At 39.4% G+C, this 22,661-nt stretch overlaps 1 protein-coding gene across 1 annotated transcript in view; it reads right to left on the bottom strand.

Annotated features, from left to right (window-relative positions):
* Positions 1–755: 755 nt before the first annotated feature.
* The window catches only part of LOC122062961 (selenoprotein F), a 25,538-nt gene continuing 3,632 nt past the window's right edge, over positions 756–22,661 (bottom strand). Inside the window, exons 3-4 of the mRNA XM_042626628.1 lie at positions 1,882–2,063; positions 756–1,133 (exon numbers count right to left, since the gene is read on the bottom strand). Of these exons, the coding sequence (XP_042482562.1) occupies positions 1,058–1,133; positions 1,882–2,063 (258 nt within the window). The 3' untranslated portion in view covers positions 756–1,057. The remainder of the gene's footprint in view (positions 1,134–1,881; positions 2,064–22,661) is intronic.

Genomic DNA, 22,661 nt, shown 5'->3' with positions numbered 1-22,661 from the left:
AAAATTTTTTTTTTTTTTTGGGGGGGGGGGGGGGGGTTTGAGGAGGTCGGGGGTCTCAATGGAACAAATAAAATCTTTGAAGTTACTATGAAAAACAGAGCAAGATGGAACGCTAGTTGACATCGTGCGGGCTTTTTTTTTTCATCTTACTTAGCGGTTTTTGGACCCTGGTAAACTAGGTAGTGAGGCATACGCCAGAAGGAATTCATGAAGAATCTAAAAGAGCTTGCGAACGAGGCATCCCAAGTTGTCAACATTCCTTGAAATCAGTTATTTAAATCCTCACGGCAGCCATCACTTCCTGATATTTGCTCTCTTGAACCATTTCTAGTCTCTAGTATATCATAAGCAGAGAGAAATAGCGTTTTTGCATCTTGAACTAGCTTGTGGATGATTTATATGTTCTTGAATGTGTGCCCGTGTGCACGCACATATGTGGGTATGGATTCGCACAAAAGTCAATGTGCGCGCGTACATGTATCAGTGCATGTATACATATGGTGCGTGGGCACGCACACGTGTGTGGTGTGTTAGAAGGCCTACTAGAAAGGCCAAATCCAGGTCACTACCAAAACATTACCTTCTTTAAGGCTTTGAATAGTTAATGGCACCTACTCTTTCTGTTATTCTGTTACTTTTTTCCACAGTAATCCAACTAGATAACACACCCAAGCTTGAGTGGGGGTCCTGCCTCCTATCACATTGCATTATTCACTCAAAAAATGCTTGGTGGTGAGAAAGAAGAAACAGTAATATGCAGAGAAAAGCATAATCAAATTATCAGTCAGTATGTAACCTAAAAGAACAGGCCCAAATGATTGTCGAACAACGAAATAATTACTGAAAATGTTTTTGGCAAACAAGGTTTAGCCAAGTTGTTATGGAGCTATGATTACCCCCAAAGTCGTCAACTGTGAGAAATTGTGAGGATGCTATATTAGTATGATATAAAAGTCCCTCTTTTCGTATTAATTGCTAATCAACAGTTTTCTCATTAAATAGACAATCAGAAACATTGCAGCAACAAATAATAGATGAGCTCAAACAGAATCTTCTATCATATTGCAGATGATCCAGGCTTCACTTTCTCCCTCAGGAATGTCCGTATATGTTCACGTTTCCAGTTGTCCAATCTGCCAAGAACACAACACAGTTGAAGGATTTCTAAAGAATAATGAATATGAGAACTTAGAATCAACATAACTTAAGTTAGACAAAAATATTTCCAGTCAATACACATGTGGAGGAAAGATATTTTAGGGGAGAAAAATGGAGACCCATTATAATAACAATCACTTCAAAAGGATAAGAATCTGGAAAGGGGCAGATCCACAAGGACAAGCCCAAAAATCCTGGTCCCTGGCATGTGCAAGGCATAAAGGGCTAATAACAGAATAGCCAGGATCAACTGACAATTGCTTTGCAATTTTACGGCTAGCACTTCCGTGGTGATATTTAGGGGCTACCATAGGTTACTTTTTGTTGCTTGCACAAATACTTTTTGTTGCTTGCGCAAACTACATAAATCACCAAAACACCAATAAATTGCTAGCAGAGTGATGACCAAAGCAAATGCCTGTACCATCGGTCCCAAGTTGAGCCACCAAAATAAGATCATGGCAGTTGTTCGGGAATGTTCCAACTTTTCAGTAAGGAAGATCGCTCGTTTCTAAGCCCTGAAGATAAGGATCTGTTTCAAAGACCTAAAGGAATAAGAGCAACCTTCAAAACAAGACTAGATGGTTACTGAATGGCAGCAAAGGACCACGATTTGAAACAACCATCATAGCCTTCAGGCCCTTGCAAACAGCCCTTACATGTCCTAGTAAATGAGGTTCAGTAACTCATAGGAGCTAAACTAAATGGAGAAGAAACACTGACCTAATGGTTTCCTTTTGTTCACCATCACTATCCAACATGACAAGTTTTGGTGGAGAATTGAAAATGCTTTGAACTTTGACAGAAGGAAAGTGATCCTTCTCTTCCTCAATGAACCCTGCAATTTCAGGATAGAATACTAGTTTCCTCAGGCACACCTCTATTATTGCTCCAGCATAAAAAATCTGCAAATGCGCAAAGGTGTCTGTCAAATGACAAAGAGAAGATTCATATCGTTTTATCTTTTGATGAAACAGAATGATCAATCAATCTTAAATGCACCTACCATAAAAATAAGTTGTAACATTAACCAACTCAATATTATGTGCTGACAATTAATTTCCTTGAGAAGATATCTAGGCAAGAGTATTCAACAAATCTTCATGTACTTATCATTTACCTCCTCTCAAAAAACTCATCCAAAGTCTATAATAGATCCACTCTACCAATATCCTAACATTGTCAGAAAACCCTTTTTTCAAAGATTTGTTGTTGGTAAGAACCATTGATAGCCCATTATGATTTGACGCTTCATTATCCAGATGTAGCAACAGGCCAACCAAAATAGTTGGGAAAGGACTTAGTAGAGTTGAGTATGCAACAGAGTTGAAAACAACCAAAACCAATAAGCCAAGTTGTGCAGGGCATAAAAAACAGACCAGATCATGGGGTGAACAAACGTCCTCGGTAAACTAGGATAACTGCATATTAAGGACTTGGGGCTTAGATTGAAATGAAATAACGGATGCGCAAGGTAGGAATGTACTATGGATGGGCCAAGCTAGTCTGAAAGTGCACTGGTTAAGCCAAGTTAAGGTTTATAAGTCTGAAACTTAAATGCACAGTCAACAATATTTCAAAAGAATGCACGACAGTAAGTATACAGAAAATGACCACTGACTATATAGTTTTTCTATTTCGCCAAAATTTTGAGTTCATCAGGGGGGCAAAATGGGGTACCCTGCGAGATATTGAACCTTGATTAGAATTCATCCAAAAAAAAAGAATGATCTGATGTGGATCCAGGTTCCAAAATTGGCATTGGATTGCTTATGGGCCCATTCAGATATTCAATAATTTAGTTGCAACAACCAATGGGAGATTCATAATTATATTGGGTTTAAAAAGTGGGATGGCAAAACTGTAAATAATGGGATTCAACCAATTTAAGGAACAAACTATTACGTATGGTGTGAGAGGGGTAACTTGGGAAGGCAATCAATTTGATGGCATGGTGTTATAAAGAGGGCAAAGGAGTGGAATTAATATTGGAAGAAGAAATAAGACACGACTTACGGAGAGGGGTTTGAGGTCATCTTCAACCTTGGAAAAGGGTTGCAGGCGGTGGAACCAGCAGGGCTTTGTGAGAGAGAGCTCACTGGCGTGGCTTCCGATTGGTCTGAAATTCCTGGTGGAGGATCGCAACACGAGGACCTTTTGATTCCATCCAATAATCATCCCAATTAGTAAGCAAACAAGGGATATTTGAACTCTGAAACTGAACCTAGTGATATTCTCAGATGTGGTTTTAGTTGCAGGTCTGAAACTTGATTGCACACTCAAGATATAAGAGGGTTTTTGGATCTGGGTCAGGGAGATTGTGTCGCCTAAGGTAGATGATACCTTCAAGCCCAATCTCAGGGTTCAGCAAAGCTTTCTTTTTAATCAGATATTATCACTCAGAACAGAGGAAAGCAAGAACAAAAGAAGGAAGGAAGAGGGGCTATTGCAGGAAGAAAAAGGGAGAGAATAAGAGAGAGCGAGGGGGGGTGGAAGAGAGCACACCCACGCAGGCTTTAAGCACAACTTATTCAATTCATTCTTCTTCAATATCTCCCGTAACTTGGTTTACATACCAATTTATATCAAACCGAAATAAAAATTTCCTAATTAAAATCTAAAACTGAAATAGAAACTTTTAATTACTTCCTAAATCATAGATTAATAATATATAAACACAATAACACTAAAACTACTTGTCTAATAACTATCCCAAAGTAAAAGATTACATATCTTTGACAAAAATAAAATAAATATCCTAAATACCCTACCGATCAACCACCAAACTTGGATCTGGTTCTTGGTCCAGGTTCAACCAGGTTCTCGAATGGGTTTGGGCCGACCCATCGAAGCTCTCCTGCATCAATCATATTAGAGCTGATTTAGGAGTAGCTCAGATACACAACTGCGAGAATATCATTGAGGTGGCATCGACATATGCCCTGGTATGAAGAAGTAATTTGATTAAAATTGAAGGAGCTGAAAGAGCCCAAGGGTAGACATAAAATGACTTTTAAGAGATGGGAGGAAAGACATGCACAGCTTATGGCTTCTTACAAGTATGGCTTTGAATAGGGCTGATTTGAGGGGAAAGATCCATGTGACCCCATTTAGGATAAGGCTAAGTTGGGTTGAGAGTGGGTGTTATTAATGGATAATTTCAAACAAGAGGAACTTCTAAACTCAATTGCTTTGTGGCACATCATGGAAATCCCTTTCAGGCAGGAAGGTGGGCTTGGACTACTCTTGGTGCAAACCTAGAGGGATAACTCAATTGAAAATGACCCCAATGAAGTGGAAAATCTAGAATGGATTAAATAAGACAGTAAAAATCAATTTCGAAGTAAATTTTCTATCGGGTTCAAAATCCAAACCCTGGTCCAATTGTTCATGGTCCAAGAAAGTATCTTGCAAAATATTTAGAAGCTCCTAAACACTCTACATATCACCCTTTCTGAGCCTTCTTTTAAAACCTAAATTCCAACCCTACCCACTAGGCTCAAAGAATACGCATTGGCTCACTAGATAAGGGGGGAAATAGACAAAGTACAGCCTAGAACAAATGTTACATTAACAACATCATACCTCATCTAGGTAACCATAAATGGCTAGAATCTCCTTATACTCTTCTGTGGAGTCCTTAGAGTAACTGCCTTGGCCTCATTTATGTTCCAACTGTTAGAAGTGCTGCGTGGAATAAAGGAGTCGTGACCAGCTGTCCAGCGCAAGCCGCTACTCCCCTTAGTAGTATTCTGGTCTAACTATAAATTGTTAGTAGACTAGAGTTAGGAGTTAGGTTTGTTTCCTATTTTATTGCTTACTAGTCCTATTAGGAGTATATTTCCTATTCCTACTAGGAGTGTAATTGTCAGTCTATCTAATGAATGAAGGAGGGCAGTCCAATCTCATCAATTGGACTCCCATTACCCATCTCTCTCTCTCTCTATTGTTTACATGGTATCAGAGCTTGGTTCCTAAACTAGTAAAGTCGATCTCTACTATCATCAGATAACTAGTAACAGCCCCTTCTTTTCTAGCTTGGCTGCTACTGGTTCTTCCTAAGAGGTCCACGATTTCCTAGAGGGGATGATTTCATCCCCTAGCTTGTTGGTTCTTTGAATGAAAGATTGATTGATTGATATCAATCATACAGTGTGAAGAGTCTGCTTAGAGCATTGTTTTGAGTGATTGCTGGTTGGGTTTTCTGGTTTGATAATTGAAGAACTCTATTTGGGGAAATCGATTATAACTGTCAGGGTTTTGGCTCTCTGCCAAAATCAGTTTTGGCCATTTCTATTCAGCGTGGTCCTATCTTGGAAAATTCTTCTGGGGCTTTATTCCGCATCATATTAAGAACATTCAATCCAAATTTCAGCAGCATTTGAGCATTGTACACCCAACCACAAGTATTCTACTAATTTTCCCAAGTTAGGGTTTTGAAATCTGAGTCGATTTCTCTCTAGTTGTTGATTTCATTGAATTTTTGTCAAGAGATTTGTTTTGATTGGTCAGCTACATAGGATCAATCAGTTGTGTAGTCTAAATCTCCTACAAGGAGGTTAGATCGATTTCTCTAATTTCTCTATCTGTGGATCGATTCTTTGGTTCTTGTGTGATTTTCTGTGAATCTCTATGAATCAATGGCTAACACTGAGGGAAAGAATGTTGTCACTGAGGTGATATCTTCATCATCACATAGGACTACAGAAAATAAGCTTGCAAGGGCTGCCAATTTTCAGCATTGGAAGAAAATTGTGCAGCTGGTTTGGACTGGTCAAGATCAACAGGCTCATCTAAAGAAGGAAAAGCCTGCTAATGACACTACGTGAGATACGACTGATGCACGTATTTTGGGACAGCTACTGAACTCAATGGATAACTCCATAGTAGATGTTGTTACTCACATCGATACTGTGAAGGAGCTATGGGACTACTTGAATGTTCTGTATTCTGGACAGAACCTCTCTCGTATCTATGAGCTATCCCAGGAGTTTAATCGGACTGATCAGAAGGGTCGACCTCTAACTCAATACTTTGCTGATTTCAAGAGGATGTATGAGGAGCTGATTTTTGTACTTCCTATTAGTAGCGACGTAAAGAAAATGCAAAACCAGCAGAAACAACTCGCAATTATGGGCTTTTTGGGAGGTCTTAGAGCAAAATATGACTCAGTTCGTTCTCAGATTCTTGGAGGTGACAAAGTGGCATCCCTTGCAGATACCTTTTCCCGAGTCCTACGGGTATCTCGAGCAAAGTCTAATGATTCTACACCAGTGGAAAACTTCGCACTTGTAGCACAGTAATAATCACGGAGCTCCACGTGGTACAGGCAATGGTGGTATGGGACAATCTACTAGAAACTCTTCAGATAATTCAGGGGAAGTACGCACATGCCACTATTGTGGTAAACCAGGACACATCCAACGTTTTTGTTGGAAATTTCATAACAAACCTCCTCAAAAGCAGTTTGCTAATTCAACCACAGTTGATGAACCTTCACAACCTGGACAATCTTAGGGTAAAATGGTCAAGATGACCAATGAAGAATTTGCACAGTATAATCAGTTTCAGACTCAAGTATCTTAGCCTCCACTGCTACTCTTGTTTAGACAGGTAATGCCATTTCATGTCTTTCCTCTTCTTCTCGTCCCTAGATAATTGATTCAGGCGCATCGAATCACATATCTGGTATTTTAGGTAAATTTTTTTCTTTTAAGAAATCCTCTACTAATGTCACATTGGCCTAAGGATTAAAGTATCGGTACCAGTCGTCATATCGATTGGTTAAATTTAAGATATCGTATCGGAGGGTATCATATCGTATCGGAGATACACTAAGATATGTTAAAGATCAAGGATTAAAGTATCGGTATCAGTCATCGTATCGGTCGGTTAAATTTAAGATACGTATCGGAGGGGTATTGTATCGTATCGGAGATACTTTAGACCATGCATTGGCCAATGGTTCAATTGTTAAGCTCAATGGTATTGGCATTGTTTGTCTTAATCCCTCCTTATCGTTATCATCTGTTCTTTATTTTCCTTAGTTACCGTTTAACCTTCTGTCTGTAAGCAAGTTCACACAGGCTTACAATTGTTATGTAAACTTTTATCCCTCATGTGTTTTTCAGGATCTAACGACAAAGAAGATGCTTGGTAGAGGTCATAGAGTTGGGGCACTATACCTTTTTTAAGACGATTCTCCTTCCATTGCCTGTTTAGGTACTCTGACTCCTCATCAGGTTCACTATCGGTTGGGCCATCCGTCTTTATATAGTTTATTGAAACTTGATCCTAGTTTTAATTCTCTTTATAGTTTAGAATGTGAGTCGTGTAAGTTTGGAAAACTACATCATGTCAGTTATTCTCCTCGAGTCAATAAACAGTCTGCGTCCCCCTTTTATTTGGTTTACTCAAATGTATGGGATCCATGTCCTGTGACATCCAAGTTTGGTTTTAAGTATTTTGTTACCTTTGTTGATGACCATTCCAGAATGACATGGATTTATTTAATGAAAACAGTCTGCGTCCCCCTTTTATTTGGTTCACTCAGACGTATGGGGTCCGTGTCCTATGACATCCAAGTCAGGTTTTAAGTATTTCTTTACCTTTGTTGATGACCATTCCAGGATGACCTGGATTTATTTAATGAAAAATCGTTCTGAGTTATTTGCTATCTTTCGTGCTTTTGTTGCTGAAATTCAAAATCAATTCAATGTAACTATCAAATTTCTACGAAGTGATAATGCCAAAGAGTATTTTTCTGGCCCATTTTCTCAGTTTATGGCTAGGTATGGTATGATACATCAATCTTCTTATCCAGATACTCCTCAACAAAATGGAGTAGCTGAAAGAAAGAATCATCATTTAATGGAGGTTGCTCGGTCACTTATGTTTGAAATGAAGGTAACCAAATATTTTTTGGCTGATGTTGTTTTCACTGCTTGTCATCTTATTAATCGTATGCTTTCCTCTGTTTTCTGTGGTGGTATTCCTCATTCTTCATTATTTCCTTCTGACTCACTCTTTGTTCTTCTCCCTCGAGTATTTGGATGTGTTTGCTTTATTCGTGATCATCATCCAGGTTTATCAAAGTTGGATTCTCGATCTTTTAAATGCATCTTTTTGGGTTACTCACGTACCCAAAGGGGATACTGATGTTATTCTCCTGTCCTTCAAAAATAGATGATGTGTCCTTTGAGTCCACACTCTATCCGAATGAGTATTTGTTTTGTCTGAGTTGGATGATGATCTTCCACTTTATGTTATCCATAATTCTACTCCACAGGTTGCCACAGAAGAAGAGTTGCCACCACCACCACCTTCTCCACCAGTTGCTCCACATGTGTATACTCGTCGTGTTCGGGAAGCATCAGCACCCCCTCTCTACAACACCTACCTCATCATCTTCGTCTATTGATCTTACTCCAAGTATTCCTCTCTCTGATTTGGATCTTCCTATTGCACAACATAAGGGTGTTAGGAGTTGTACCCAACATCCTATTGCTAATTTTGTGTCTTATTCTGGCCTGTCATCTTCATTTCGTTCCTGTCTTTCCACTATTTCTTGTCATCCGGTTCCTAAGAATATTGCAGAGGCATTATCTAGTCCTAACTAGAGGACAACAATAGAAGACGAATTACTTGATTTGGAAGAAAACCAAACTTGGGATCTTGTACCATTGCCTCCCAACAATAAGGCGATTGGTTGTCGTTGGGTTTATGAGGTTAAGGTTAACCCTGATGGGTCCCTTACTCGTTTGAAGGCTCGGTTAGTCGTCGAGGGGTATGCCTAGGTTTATGGTGTTGACAATCTAGATATCTTTTCCCCTGTTGCCAAATTGGCCTCTGTTCGTGTTTTGATCTCTCTTGCGGCTTCGTCTCATTGGCCATGTTTCAGCTTCGTGCGAAGAATGCGTTTCACAGTGATTTACATAAGAAGGTGTATATGGAGCAACCTCCGGGGTTTGTTGCTCAGGGGGAGTGTGGAAAGGTGTGCAAGCTCAAGAAGTCCTTGTATGGGCTGAAACAGTCTCCTTGTGAAGTGGTTTGGTAGGTTCACTGATGGGGTTTGTGCATTTGGACTGTCAAGGTGTCACAATGATCATTCCGTGTTCTATCGGTAGTCTAGTGCAAGGAGGATATTTCTAGATGTTTTTGTTGATGACATTGTTATTACCAGAGATGATATTGAAGGAATCCAAAGTTTGAAAGCACATTTGCAGCAACACTTTCAAACTAAGGATCTAGGAAGGTTGAAGTACTTCCTAGGGATTGAAGTCGCTCAGTCAAGAAGGGAATTTCTCTGTCTCAGAGAAAGTATGTTTTGGATTTACTTTCAAAAACTAGTATGTTAGGGACCAAACCCCTTAAACACTCCAATGGATCCTAATATGAAGCTTATATCTGAAGGAGGTGATGTCTTAGAAGATCCTGAGAAATACAGGAGGTTGGTAGGAAAACTGAATTATTTAACTGTGACTTGACCTGACATTGCCTTCCCTATCAATGTTACGAGTCAGCTTCTTTCGTCCCCACGAACTTCACATTGGGATGTCATTGTTCGTATTCTGAGATATCTTAAGAAAGCTCCAGGACGTGGTCTGTTGTACTCTAATCATGGACATAATCGTATTGAGGGTTTTTCTATGCTGATTGGGCTGGTTCTCCAATTGATAGGAGGTCAACTACAAGATACTGCACTTTTGTTGGTGGAAATCTTGTCTCTTAGAAAAGCAAGAAACAGGTTGTTGTGGCGAGATCTAGCGCTAAGTCTGAGTATCATGCTATGGCTCATATCACTTGTGAGTTGATGTGGATAACGTTGTTTTTTATAAAACTTGGGTTTAAGTGTACTTCTATGCAGTTGTGGTGTGATAAAAAAAGTTGCAATTCATATTGCATCAAATCCAGTGTTCTATGAAAGGACGAAACATATTGAAGTTGACTGTCATTTTGTTCGAGAAAAATCACAGCAAGGAGTGATTTCTCCAAGTCATATTCGCACCAGAGAACAACTTGTAGATGTTTTCACTAAGTCTTTGGGAAGTGGTAGAGTGGACTATATTTGTAACAAGCTATGCATGATTAACATCTATGCTCCAACTTGAGGGGGAGTATTAGAAGTGTCGAGTGGAATAAAGGAGTCGTGGCCAGCTGTCCAGCGCAAGCCGTGACTCCCCTTAGTAGGATTCTAGTCTAACTATAAGTTGTTAGTAGACTAGAGTTAGGAGTTAGGTTTTTGCTTTCAAGTCCTATTAGGAGTATATTTCCTATTCCTACTAGGAGTGTGTAATTGTTAGTATATATAATGAATGAAGGAGGGCAGTCCAATCTCATCGATTGGGACTTCCATTACCTCTCTCTCTCTCTCTCTCTCTCTCTCTTTCTCTCTCTACCAACCATTACTCAACTGCTCTGTGGCCATGCTTCTTCTCCTTCTCCAATCCTTCATCAGTAATAGGAAAGATGGCAACCCTCTCTATCTTCAATCTCCCCTTGAGGTTGAGAGTCAAAACCCATCCACTCCACACCAAGACCAGAACCAAGCTAGAAAAAGAGAGAAAGAAATGAGAAAGCCGGCACCGACATCATCATCGGAAATGGCAATGGCAGCATCAGCTCAATGTCAGCATCGGGTCTTTGTCACTAAGACATCGTGCAATAGTAAGGTGGGGTAGAAAAGGGGGGCCTTAAGACTTCTAAGGAGGATGAGCTACTAGACAATTAGATCAAGAGAGAAGGAGAAGGGTGGAGTAGGCAGAAGTTAACAAAGCAGGTGGGGATGCTCCGCTGTGGGAAGAGTTGTCGCCTCCACTCGATGAACCGCCTTAGATAAGGCGACAAAATTGCAAGAGATCCATTATTCATTTGCTGTCCTGTTAAACATGACCTCATTGTGGAAAACCATGTTTTGTATGGTAAAATTGGCTCCCTTTCTCCAACTAAGTCACATTTACCTACTCAATCGCTAAAAAAATACAGAAAAATGAGTTGATGCCATGTAGCACTCACTGAAAACTCACAAGCTATTCTTATTTGATTATTTCCTATTTTCCCCCAAGAGAAGCCAAATTCAAGAATGAGAAAAAAGAAACAAATTTAAAATTTGAAATTCTCTACTCTATGCTCTTGATCCTATAAAACAAATAAATAAAAAAATATATATTTTTGAATAATTTATAATTTCTACTTGTGATTAATGTAAATCCCAGTACTTTCACTAAAACTTTCAATAATAGTCACTTTGTGCTTTGTCAAATTATAAAACGCACATGTACCAGGCATTGGGGTTGGGGCCCGAAAATATTAAAAAAAAAAAATTCCCTTTGACAGACCTCAACTGCAGAAGGTGTTCTTGTAATAATATGAAAACCGATAGATTAAGTTGTCGTATAATCAAGGGATGGGAATTGAAAATAAAATTGTGCTTTCATGTCACTATGTCAATGATAAACAATGACGATGATGGAAGAAAAAGTAAGCAAAAGGCAATAAAAGCTTCAAAACAATCTGATTTGAATTTCACCCAATAGTTTATTCGATTTTAATTGGTCAATTTGGAATCGACAATTATTGGTTAAAAAATCAAACCGAGCTGTTTTTTTGTACAATATTCAAAAAATCGAACCAATTATATATGGCTTGGTTTGGTTTTCATTAGCCAGCTTTCAGTTTCAGGTCAGTATTGACACCCTTAACAAAGAAAATCAAGTTGGAGGTGCATGAGTTTAATGGCAAAATGGATCAACATCTGCTCTCAGATTGGATATCATATTTACTATGATTGGTATAATGTTGCAATTAAAAAGCTCGTCGTTGGGCTTTGGATGGGCCGATTGGTCTGCCTCAAAGTGTACCGGTCGTCTTGTTCCTTCTGTCGAAGATGAGCTCTTGGCCTTTGACCGGGTCGTGCCCCTGGCATTGTTACTTTGAAGAAATTAGAGTGCTCAAAGCAAACATGGGATAACATCATAGGATTTCGGTCCTATTGCGTAGGCCTTCGGGATCGGAGTAATGATTAACAAGGACGGCCGGGGGCATTCGTATTTCATAGTCAGAGGTGAAATTCTTGGATTTATGAAAGACGAATCACTGCGAGAGCATTTGCCAAGGATGTTTTCATTAATTAAAAACGAAAATTGGGGGCTCAAAGACGATCAGATACCATCCTAGTCTCAACCATAAACAATGTCGAACAGGGATCGGCGGATGTTGTTTTAGGACTCCAGCGGCACCTTATGAGAATTCAAAGTTTTTGGGTTCCACTCTTGCAAGTTCAGACAAATCGTGAGTCCCTCCCCCCCCCCCCCCCCCCCCCTGTTTTTAAAAGCGATGTTGTATTCTTATGGGTAAGTATGCTAATCAAATAAGTTATAGTTTGTTTGATGGTTTCTGCTACTCAGATAACCATAGTAATTCTAGAGCTAATACGTGCACCAAACCCCGACTTCTGGAAGGGATGCATTTATTAGATAAAAGGTCAATGTGGGCTCTGCCCGTTGCTTTGATGATTCATGATAACTCGACGGATCACATGGCCTTCGTGCTAGCAACACATTATTCAAATTTCTGCCATATAAAAAGAGCATTGAACCACTATGCACGACTACCTCAATGGGTTGTGATGGGGGCCAAAAGTGCCTATGTTAAGAACATGAAAAAGGTACCTGTGTTGCAAAAGCATTTGCCAAGGATGTTTTAGATGCGGAGTTGTGTTGACTACATAGTTTTCAATGCGGAGTTGTGTGTCCGAGTTGTTACTTTCGTGCTTAGTGAGGCTGTTAAGAATTCATTATCTCATTCGTCCTTTCATAAAAGTAGGTTGGATGATGGATTGCATTAGTGGTGGACGTAATGCATATAGGACACTTTGGCCTGACCAATCTATAAGGTACGTCAAGTAAACAACTAGTAACTTATTATAGTTTGTCGTTATAAGTCTGTCGCTGATTTGTAGTAGTGCGTCAGGTTGACAACCAGCACTTATTTTAGTTTGCATGGATCCTCGTGCTAGTCCTTGCTTGGAATCTCCATATAGCCAACCCCATTAAGTTGGGATAAGGTTTAGGATGTCGGTAAAATATTGGAAAAAAAAATTTGTTCTACTGTGAACATGAATGATTGGACGCCCTCTCCTATGAATTGAACCCCCCTCTCCCTCCATGTCTGACTCCCCTTCGGTGGGTTCTCCCACCGGACAAATCCTTCCTCCTCCTACATCCTCCCCTCTCTCCCTAAAAACCATTGCCCTCTCGACGACTCCTCCCCCCCCCCCCCCCTCCAACAATTGCTTCTTCCCTTCCTACATCACCCCCTCCCTAGTTAACAAGCCAAAAGTAGGCCTCTGCCCCTCTAACCTCCTCTCCACTGAGATAGAAAAGTGGAAGCATTGTCTAGTAGGGCCTTGTTTCACTTCTTTTCTTTATCTTTTCCCTTTTCTTTCTTTTATCTTTTTATTTGACAGATCCAAGAGGCCGACCCCATTCAGTTGGGAAAAGGCTAAGAATTTTCTGGGTAGCAGACCTCCCTTCCCCATTGTTTAAACTTCTCTCTCTAAGCAATGGAGAGCCTCTGGTTCGTTCGACACATATCTCCTTGATAATGGTATGTTTCTCTTCAACTTCTCACTGGAAGAAGACAAGCTCAGAGTCCTTAAAGGAGGACCCTGGCTAGTGGGGAAAAAACTTATTTTCCGAAGACAATGGATCACCATACCAAACTGCACAACATAGACTTCAATCTATCCCTCTCTAGGTAGTCTTCCCAACCTTCGGCTCCATTTTTAGGAAGCCAAGGTCTCACCATCATCGGCTCCATCATTGATATCCCCCTCATCTCGGATACAAAAACCCGAAAAAAATACCATAATCTATGTTGAAGCCTCCGCTGAAGCTATTCCACCCACTATGGTCATCATGATTAGGTTTGAATCTTCATTCCCTCTTGTTGGTGATAAAACTCTAAATCACAGAGGTCTCTCCTTGTTTGTAATCTCCTAGGTCATTAATTGAATGACCTAAGATAAGATGATTTGCAATCGCGCTTATTTATTGTTGTTTCCGGCAGCAGTATAGTTCATGGATGATTGATTGCTTCCCTTGATTACTGCTGGTTATGTGTGCCGCAAATTCTCATATATACTAATGGTTTTTTTCTCCTCGCATAGCTCCCTATGATCCGGGATGTCTGAAGTCAGTGATACATCGACTGGAACTAGAAGAGTGGGTAATGTATACCACAAATGATTATCCTGCATTCCCCATTTGCTATATCAAGTTGGATGGAGAAAACTATCTGATGTCGTCAAGGATAGTTTCTCTCTTTATAAAGGCTCATGGTTATACAGGTTATCTCACAAGTGCGACAACAAAGCCTACTACGGCTGGTCCACCTCAGGACATGGATTGCCATTGACTCTTGTTACGTCATTCTTGATTAATTCAATGCAACCCAACATTGCTCATGGCGCAGACAAAATTTTGAAGGCTGCTAAAGAGAAGTATTCCCAGGTTGGTAGTAACGATGCACATGTGTACGAGTTGTGGAAGAAGATTCGTGAAGCCACTCAGAAAACCCTGACTTCGTCACAGTATTACCCTGAACTACGTGGACTGTGGCAGGAGTTGGACTTTTATGAAGATTATCAGCCTACCTCTGCAACTGATATTGCCAGTTATCAGAAGTTTAATGATAAGTTGCGTGTGTAAACTTTCTGGCTGGTCTAAATTTTGAATATGATCAGATACGTGCACAGGTTCTTAGTTGCGAGCCATTTCCATCTCTGGAGCAATCCCTATACCTTGGTACAAATGGAGGATACCCAATGTTCAGCGATGTCACAACCCCTTTCTCACGATCGATTTACCCAGTACAAGTACACCATCTCAGGAGATGTCTTTGCCTCCATATAGCGATCGTTCCACTTCTGATTGGACACCTGCCAAATGCATCTACTGCGGCAAGGAACATCATATTAAAGACCGATGTTGGAAACTGCATGGGAAACCAGCCAACCTACCAACTTGTAGTAATGGTAAGGATCAATCCACTCAGGCCCATCATACTGAGACATCAGAGAGGACACCAAAAGATTCCTCCTCACTATCTCAGGAAGAGCTTTAGACTTTCAGATGCCTTCTGACTCGTGGCTAGAGTCCTCTTCAACCCCATAGGCATCTGCTCCTGCCACGGTTACCTCTGACTCGAACCTTACCACCAACTCAGGTATTCCCTTTGCTAGTCTTTCTTCATCAGTTCTCTAAACCCTAGATCATCGACTCTGGTGCAACAGATCACATGATCATCAAATCTGTTCTACTAGTATTCTCCCTCTTCCGGGCAAAATAAAGTTCGACTAGCCATCGGTTTCCTATCTGCTATCTCCGGAAATGGATTTATCCATTGCACCTCTGCTTTATCTTTACAGTCTGTGTTACAAGCTCCTGACTTTGCTACTAACCTTCTTTCCATCGGTAGAATAGCCAAGAAATTAAATTGTGTAGTAACATTTTTTTCCCTCACTATGTGTTTCAGGATTCAGAGACGGAGGCAATAATCAGCTGTGGTAGAGCGCGGGTGGTTTGTATTTGCTCGAGGATGGTCTCCCTTTTGTCTTGACCGCTCGCAGTCAGTCCCATCAGGCTTCGCCCAACCTACTGCTTTGGCTGAACTTCATCAGTGGAACAGGAGACTAGGTCATCCACCCATTGGTACCTTAGCTAGAGCTTTTCCTAAGTTATTTCAGTCCTGTAATCCGAAGGAATTTTATGTGATACTCGCGTTTTGGCAAAGCAGACTCATTCTATTTATCCTAGTTTGAATATTATAAGTATTGTCCCTTTTCATTTAATTCACTCTGATGTTTGGGGACCTTCTCGCTGTGTTTTTATCAATGGGTATTGTTGCTTTGTCATCGACTGTCACACCCATACTACATTGATTTACCTGCTTCATCACAAGATTGAATTTTTCCACTGCTTTAAATTGTTTCATGCCATGATACAGACTCAGTTCTCTGCTAATGTGAGAATACCATGGAGTGACAATGATAAGAAGTATTTAGAAGGGCCATTCCAAGCTTACCTTGCTGCCCATGGTATTATTCAACAAACTAGCTGCGTGGATACACCTGCTCAGAATGGTGTGCCAGAAAGAAAAAATCATCACCTTTTAGAAGTGGGATGTTCCCTTATGTTCACTATGAATGTGCCGCCTCATTTTTGGAGTGATGTTGTACTTGCTGTGGCCTATCTCATTAACTGCATGCCTACCAGAGTGCTTGATTTCCGTTCTCCCATTAAGGTCCTTCATGGTGCAATCTCATTCCTGATTCCTCCGAGAATTTTTGGCCGTGTGCGCTTTCCTCGAGAACATCATTCCCATGGAAAATATCCTCGAGGATTAAAATCCATCTTCATCGGTTACTCAACCACTCAGAAGGGTTATAAATGTTTTCCCCCCATACTCAGCGTGTTCTGGTCACCATGGATGTCATTTTTCATGAGTCTGTGGCTTACTATCCCTAGGCACCTCTTCAGAGTGAGATTGGTATTCTTACAGCCGGTGAAGATGTGCCTCTAGTTACGTTAATGTTGGAACTTGGAAAGCAACAGTATTCGCTTGGACAGCAGCATGCCTGATGCAGGAGTGCTTCGATGGATCAACCCAAACCCATTCGACAGCCCAAACCAAGAACCAAATCCAAGTTTGGTAGTTGATCAGTAGGGTATTTAGAATATTTATTTTATTTGGCAAGAAATTTAACCTTTTATTTTGGCTTAGCTATTAGGAAACAAGTAAAAATTTCCAATTTTAGTTTTATTGTGTTTCTATTTTATTAGTCTAGGGTATAGGAAGTAATTAGGAGTTTCTATTTCAGTTTTAGATTTTAATTAAAAAAGTTTTTATATAAGTTTAATATAAATTGGCATGTAACCCAAGTTATTGGGGTGATCTATTGAAGAATTAATTGAGCATATGAAATGCCTGCGCCCTGCGTGGCTGTCTGATTCCCCCCCCCCTTTCCTTCTTCTGTACGATCACTCCCTCTCCCACCCCCCCTTTCTTCCCTGTGATCTCCCTTTCCCTCTCTCATCTCTTCTCCCCCCCTTGCATGACCCCTTCTTATCCTTGCTGGTTATTTTGGTTGAAATCTCTTTTTCTCTCTTTATCTCTTCTTCTTTCTTCTCTCCTTTCCTGTAATTTCTTGCTGAAATCCCTTGCTGGGCAGTACTACTTGGCAGGGAAGAAAGCTAACCATAACTTCATATCAGGTTGCCTGAGCCTGAGATTGTAAGCGAAGGTTGCTCTTCCCTAGGCGACCCAAACCCCCAACACCCTGGTTCCAAAACTTCCTCTCATCATAGGATCGAACCTCAGTTGTAGGACTGGGCATGACATCGCAGTAAGGCTCAGTTTCTGAACTCTGAAACTCTTGATTTGTTGGCTGTTTAGGAGAACCATCACTTACCCTTGAAAAAGCATTGAGTTATGATTCTCTAGGCATCCAGGCAGTTTTCCCGGGTCCTAGGCGACTGTCGCCTTATTGCACTGCATGTCGCCTTATATTTTTAGACTTATTTATGTCATATAACATTTAAGTAAATGTTTTTATATTTGTTATTTTATTTACCTAAGATATATTTCATTTAAGTAATTTTTACTCTCATCTTTCATCCTTTCATTTCTCCGCTCCCCCAACTCTGTGGACTTTTTTCCCTATTTCGTTGCCTTTTTTATTGGATCCATATAGCTGACCCCATTCAATTGGGATAAAGTTGACTTCGTTGTTGTATATTTCATTTACTTAAGATATTATTCATAAATAAGCAAATACCCCCTATTTGAATCCAATCAAAATAGTTTAAAAATCAAATTGCAAAAAGATAAAAATTCAACCCCCCAATCCAATAACAAAAACTGGATTTTTTGTTGTATGGGTGATTTTCAACTTTCCAATACTGGGGGGTTTTTTCTCAATTCTAAAAATTTTATAAATCTTATCACAGTAAAACATTGCTAAAAACCGGAAGTTCGGTAAAATAATCTTTTTTTTTATGTCTTTAAAATTATTTTCATTCAAGAGATTTTAACAACATTCGCCCACTTTAAAATAAATTTGACCGGACCATAACTTTATCATCCAACTCAAGTTTAAGTAATCTTAGACTTGTTGGAAAGCTGGTTTTCTACTATACCTAATACAAAAGATCTCATGCAAAAATAAAATCATTTGACCTGTAAAACCTATGATAGATCAAGCAACCCTCCACCCCCTTGGTTCGCCTTGTCGTCGTGACAATTATACATGTAGTAATAGTGTATTGTTTCTAAAACTTTAAAATCTATGAACAAATTGATGGAATAATCAATTGTTTGATTTTTCCATCTAGCTTCTTATAAAAAAATAGTATGGCTCAAGATCTCGTCGAGATCTCGGGTTTAGCTAGTTTTTTTTGCTTGGCGAGACAAGAGCACATGCGATATATAAAATGTACAATATCTAAGTCGAGATCTCGATGAATATCTCAGTCTCAACTCAACTTGGGACCAAGTCACATGGTGTATTGATGAGCACATTTATGTGTGAAATCTAGGGTAGTAAAACATGCATTTTACATATTTAGAATGGAGCTACTTTGGGTTTTACTCTCTTTTTGCAGGTTTTATATTTTCAAGGCCTTAAGGATTATCGGGCGCTATATCTTCAATTTTACACGTAAAGAGGTCCTATTTCTTTCCATGGTTGCAAAGAGGACGAAATTCTGAGCAAGATGGACGTGTTCAATTAAAAGTACACATTCGTTTGGTCACCCGTACAAATGATTATTCTTTTCGGGCCAGAAAAAGAATAATGGATCAAAACTGAACCGAGATGCAGAACCAGCCCGTTTGCAATTGTCTCAGAGGTACAAGGAATACTCCAAATACCAACAAGGATCGATGGACCACATCCTTAAGTGATTGAAGATTTTTTTTTGGTAACAACAACTACCTAGTGTAGTTGGTGAGCTATGGTGTGCAAAATTCCCTTACTCACCAAGAGGTCTCAAGTTCGAATCTCATGGTTGTTTTTTTTAGAGAATTTGTTGAAGATTTCCTGCTGTTCATTCACTTAAAGCACTAAGGTCATGGAGGGGATTTCCACATCAAATTAGAAGCAAAGAAAATCATGGAGAAGATAAGAAAAACAAAGGAAACAGAAAAAAAGGGGAGACATAAAGATTGTCCAAATCTTCTCTCTCCTCCACATCATCACCCACCAAAAGATTGTCCAAATCTCATAAAGCAAGAAGAAAATCGTTCCTTGGAGGGAGAAAAAGAAGAGAAATAAATTAGAAAAAAAAAAAGAAAGAAAATAAGCAAACAAATTATAGGAAATTTCTCAAAATTTATTTCTCTCTTCTCTCTCCTCCACCTTAGCACTTTTGGTCTCAAAAGATCTCACAACCAATTGTGGGTTTCTCTCTTTTAGGAAAGAGAAATTTGTTACCCTACCTCCCCATTCCCTATAAATACAACTCATGTAAGAGGAGGAGAGACAATTCATTCTTCTTCTAGTTTTTTTTTAGTTGTTCTCTCTTTCTCTTGCTCTCTCTTTAGTTTTAGTTCTTCTTTATCTTTTCTTCAATCACTTTTGTAATAGTTTTTTTTTTATTTCAATTAATGCAAGCACTCTTTTATTCTTATTCAGCCTTTTATGTTTATGATTTATGCAATTGAGTTGTAATTTTTTAAGTTATAGTTCTAGGCTTAGATCTAGGTGACAAGATCACGAGCCGTGGAGCAATTTTTTTTTTCAAGTTCAAGCATTGATTCAAGTAAGTAGGCTCCTTCAGTAGTCTTCTCTCCCCCCTCTCATTCCCTCTTCTGACTACCCTTTCTTTCTTAATTTAGGATTTTTATTTTCAGTCGTTACATTATTGCTATCCCTCTCCCCCAAGGTTCATGGCTAGTGTATGTGTTGGCTTTGCCCCTCCTAGCCATAGAACCATCAATTTATTGCTTTTATTTTAATTGTCTCCCTTTCCCTAAAGCCAAGTAGAGTAACCCTTGTAAGAGTGACTCTCTGGTCAAGTAGGGAAGCTCATATTATGATGCATCCCTCGGGCTAAGTAGAGAAACCTACTTGTGAGTCTCTCTCTAGCTTTATCCCCTTTCTTTTACTTTATTTTTATTTCAGCATTTTTTTCCTTTATTTATTTTTTTTTTTTTAATTGCGTGGGTTATTTATTTTCAGTTATTTATTTATTTAATTTTAATTGCGTGGCTTGCGTCTTTAAATTCTTAGATGATGAATGGTTAGGACGTTATTTTAGATACATATGTTTAGGACGGTAATTAGAATTAGATCACAACTATTAATCGGTTCACTTTCGCATTATTAAGAGATAAAAAAATAAAGTGGCTGCTCTCCCTGTGTTCGACCCGTAGCTACACTAATCCGTATGCTTGCAGTTACATTTTAAATCTCAAACATGTATATACATAATTTTGACCCTTAACTCGACCCAACTCGATATCTCTCTCTTATCTCGTCGTGCTATGAAAAAAAAATGAGCTTTTGACAGGTTTTCTTGCCAAATCTCTCCTCTACAGTGTAGATTAACGACTTCAACACTTGAAGATTGGAGATTACCACTTCATCATCAACCTTTGGAGAATTTTTTTTTCTCAAGAACAGTTTTAGGTAAAACAACTTCTCAAAACCATTTTTTCATAGAAACATGGTCATTAGTTTTTTTTTTCTTTTTCTTTTTTTTTTTTTTGTGACATAGCCTATGGTGAAGGGTCCGAAGACTACTTACATATGGTCCGAAGTCAAAGTACTCCTTTGGGTTTCATTTAAAAAAAAAAAATGAGGCTTCCATTGTGTTTAGAAGGCCTAAAATAGGATAAATAACAACTTGCAAGGGCTAAAAAACCCATATGGCCACCGAGATGACCGCGGAAGAATCCCAGATCAAGGTATTTTGGCCCAACGAAACTTGGGGTGAGATCGAGATCTTAAACATTGAAAAATAGTACTAGAATACTACAAAAGGATGGCAATAATTTGATCAATTTCGGATCATTTACACTGGTGTTGTGGATGTAGACCACTTGTAAAATTGTGCCACATGCTCACAAAGCCAGGTTCACATCAAACTTAATTGTTTGATCTTGCCATCCAGCTGAAGTTGAAGTGTTTCCTAGGAAGGGTACCATATGCACAATGAGAGAGAGAGAGGGAGAGAGAGAGAGAGAGAGAGAGAGAGAGAGAGAGAGAGAGATGCATCTCTAACTACCTTCTTTTAAAAGAAGAGATCAAAATTCAATAGAGAGATCATACCATTGAAGGGTGCATCTCGGAATATCTTACGTTAAGGACATACAATGGTCAGGTTAAGTAAATGACAAAAATGCTAGAAAAGACAATGGTGAAAGACATTATAGATACAACAACATCCATAACCTTATCCCAACTAAATGGGGTCGGCTACATGGATCCGATATGGTATAGAGAAAATAATAATAAAAGGAAACAAAATGAAAGTAATAAAAAGAGGTAGCAAGAGGTAAAGAAGTCAAAAGAGCATCACAGGAACATCCCCTACAAGGGTTCGGCTACACGAGTTCTAGTTTTCCACATTACTCTATCTGCAGTCATACTAGGATTGAGCCCTACTATATGAATATCCTTTCATATCACTTCCTTTATTGTCATAATAGATATGCTATAAAATTTATGGCTGGTCAAGCAATATAGATGCTTCCAACATTTGCTCATAGTCCCTGACTAGATAGTTCCCATATCTACTCTATGCATTTTCATGTGCATCACGCAACAAACTCAACAACTTAAACAATCATAACATGCGATATGAAGTTCAATTTTGTGGAAGGATCAACACACTTGGCTTGTTGCAAGGACAAACAACATTAAATGGAAATGATGACACTGGTTGTCGTGATGATTCTTATAGAAATTAAGAGTTAAATGGAATGGAAAAATCATATGGAAGACACTTATCTGACTGCAATGACTCAACAGATGTAACTGGAGGAGATGCTTAACATGAGGATGCCATAATTCATGACAAGGAAGATATGAAAGAATGGTAAATCAAGATTGTAAAATCTGTTGGATACGTGCAGTTGTGCTTCAAATTTTGGAAACTTAAGTACTGCCAACAAGAAGAACAAGCTCTGTTTCAAAAGTGAAATGGGTTTTGTAGATACGTATCAATGTGTATCGGTTGCGTATCGGTGAGTATCTATGAATATCGGGGGATCGAACAACCGAAGCCCCTGTGAACAGCGACAGTAACTATTATGGTCCTAAGGTAGCGAAATTCCTTGTCGGGTAAGTTCCGACTCGCGCGAAAGGCACAACGATCTGGGCACCAACTTCCTTGACCACATTCTGAATTCAATGGTTTCAATAACTCCCCCCCCTACCTCTTTGCTTTGGACGAGCTCTAGAACTATCCATTTGTGTAGCCACAAATCCCATTGCATTG

Source organism: Macadamia integrifolia, unplaced genomic scaffold, assembly GCF_013358625.1.
Source record: "Macadamia integrifolia cultivar HAES 741 unplaced genomic scaffold, SCU_Mint_v3 scaffold115, whole genome shotgun sequence".
Taxonomy (NCBI): domain Eukaryota; kingdom Viridiplantae; phylum Streptophyta; class Magnoliopsida; order Proteales; family Proteaceae; genus Macadamia; species Macadamia integrifolia.
The sequence above is the reverse complement of the archived record's forward strand: the minus strand, read 5'-3'. Positions and strand labels throughout refer to the sequence as shown.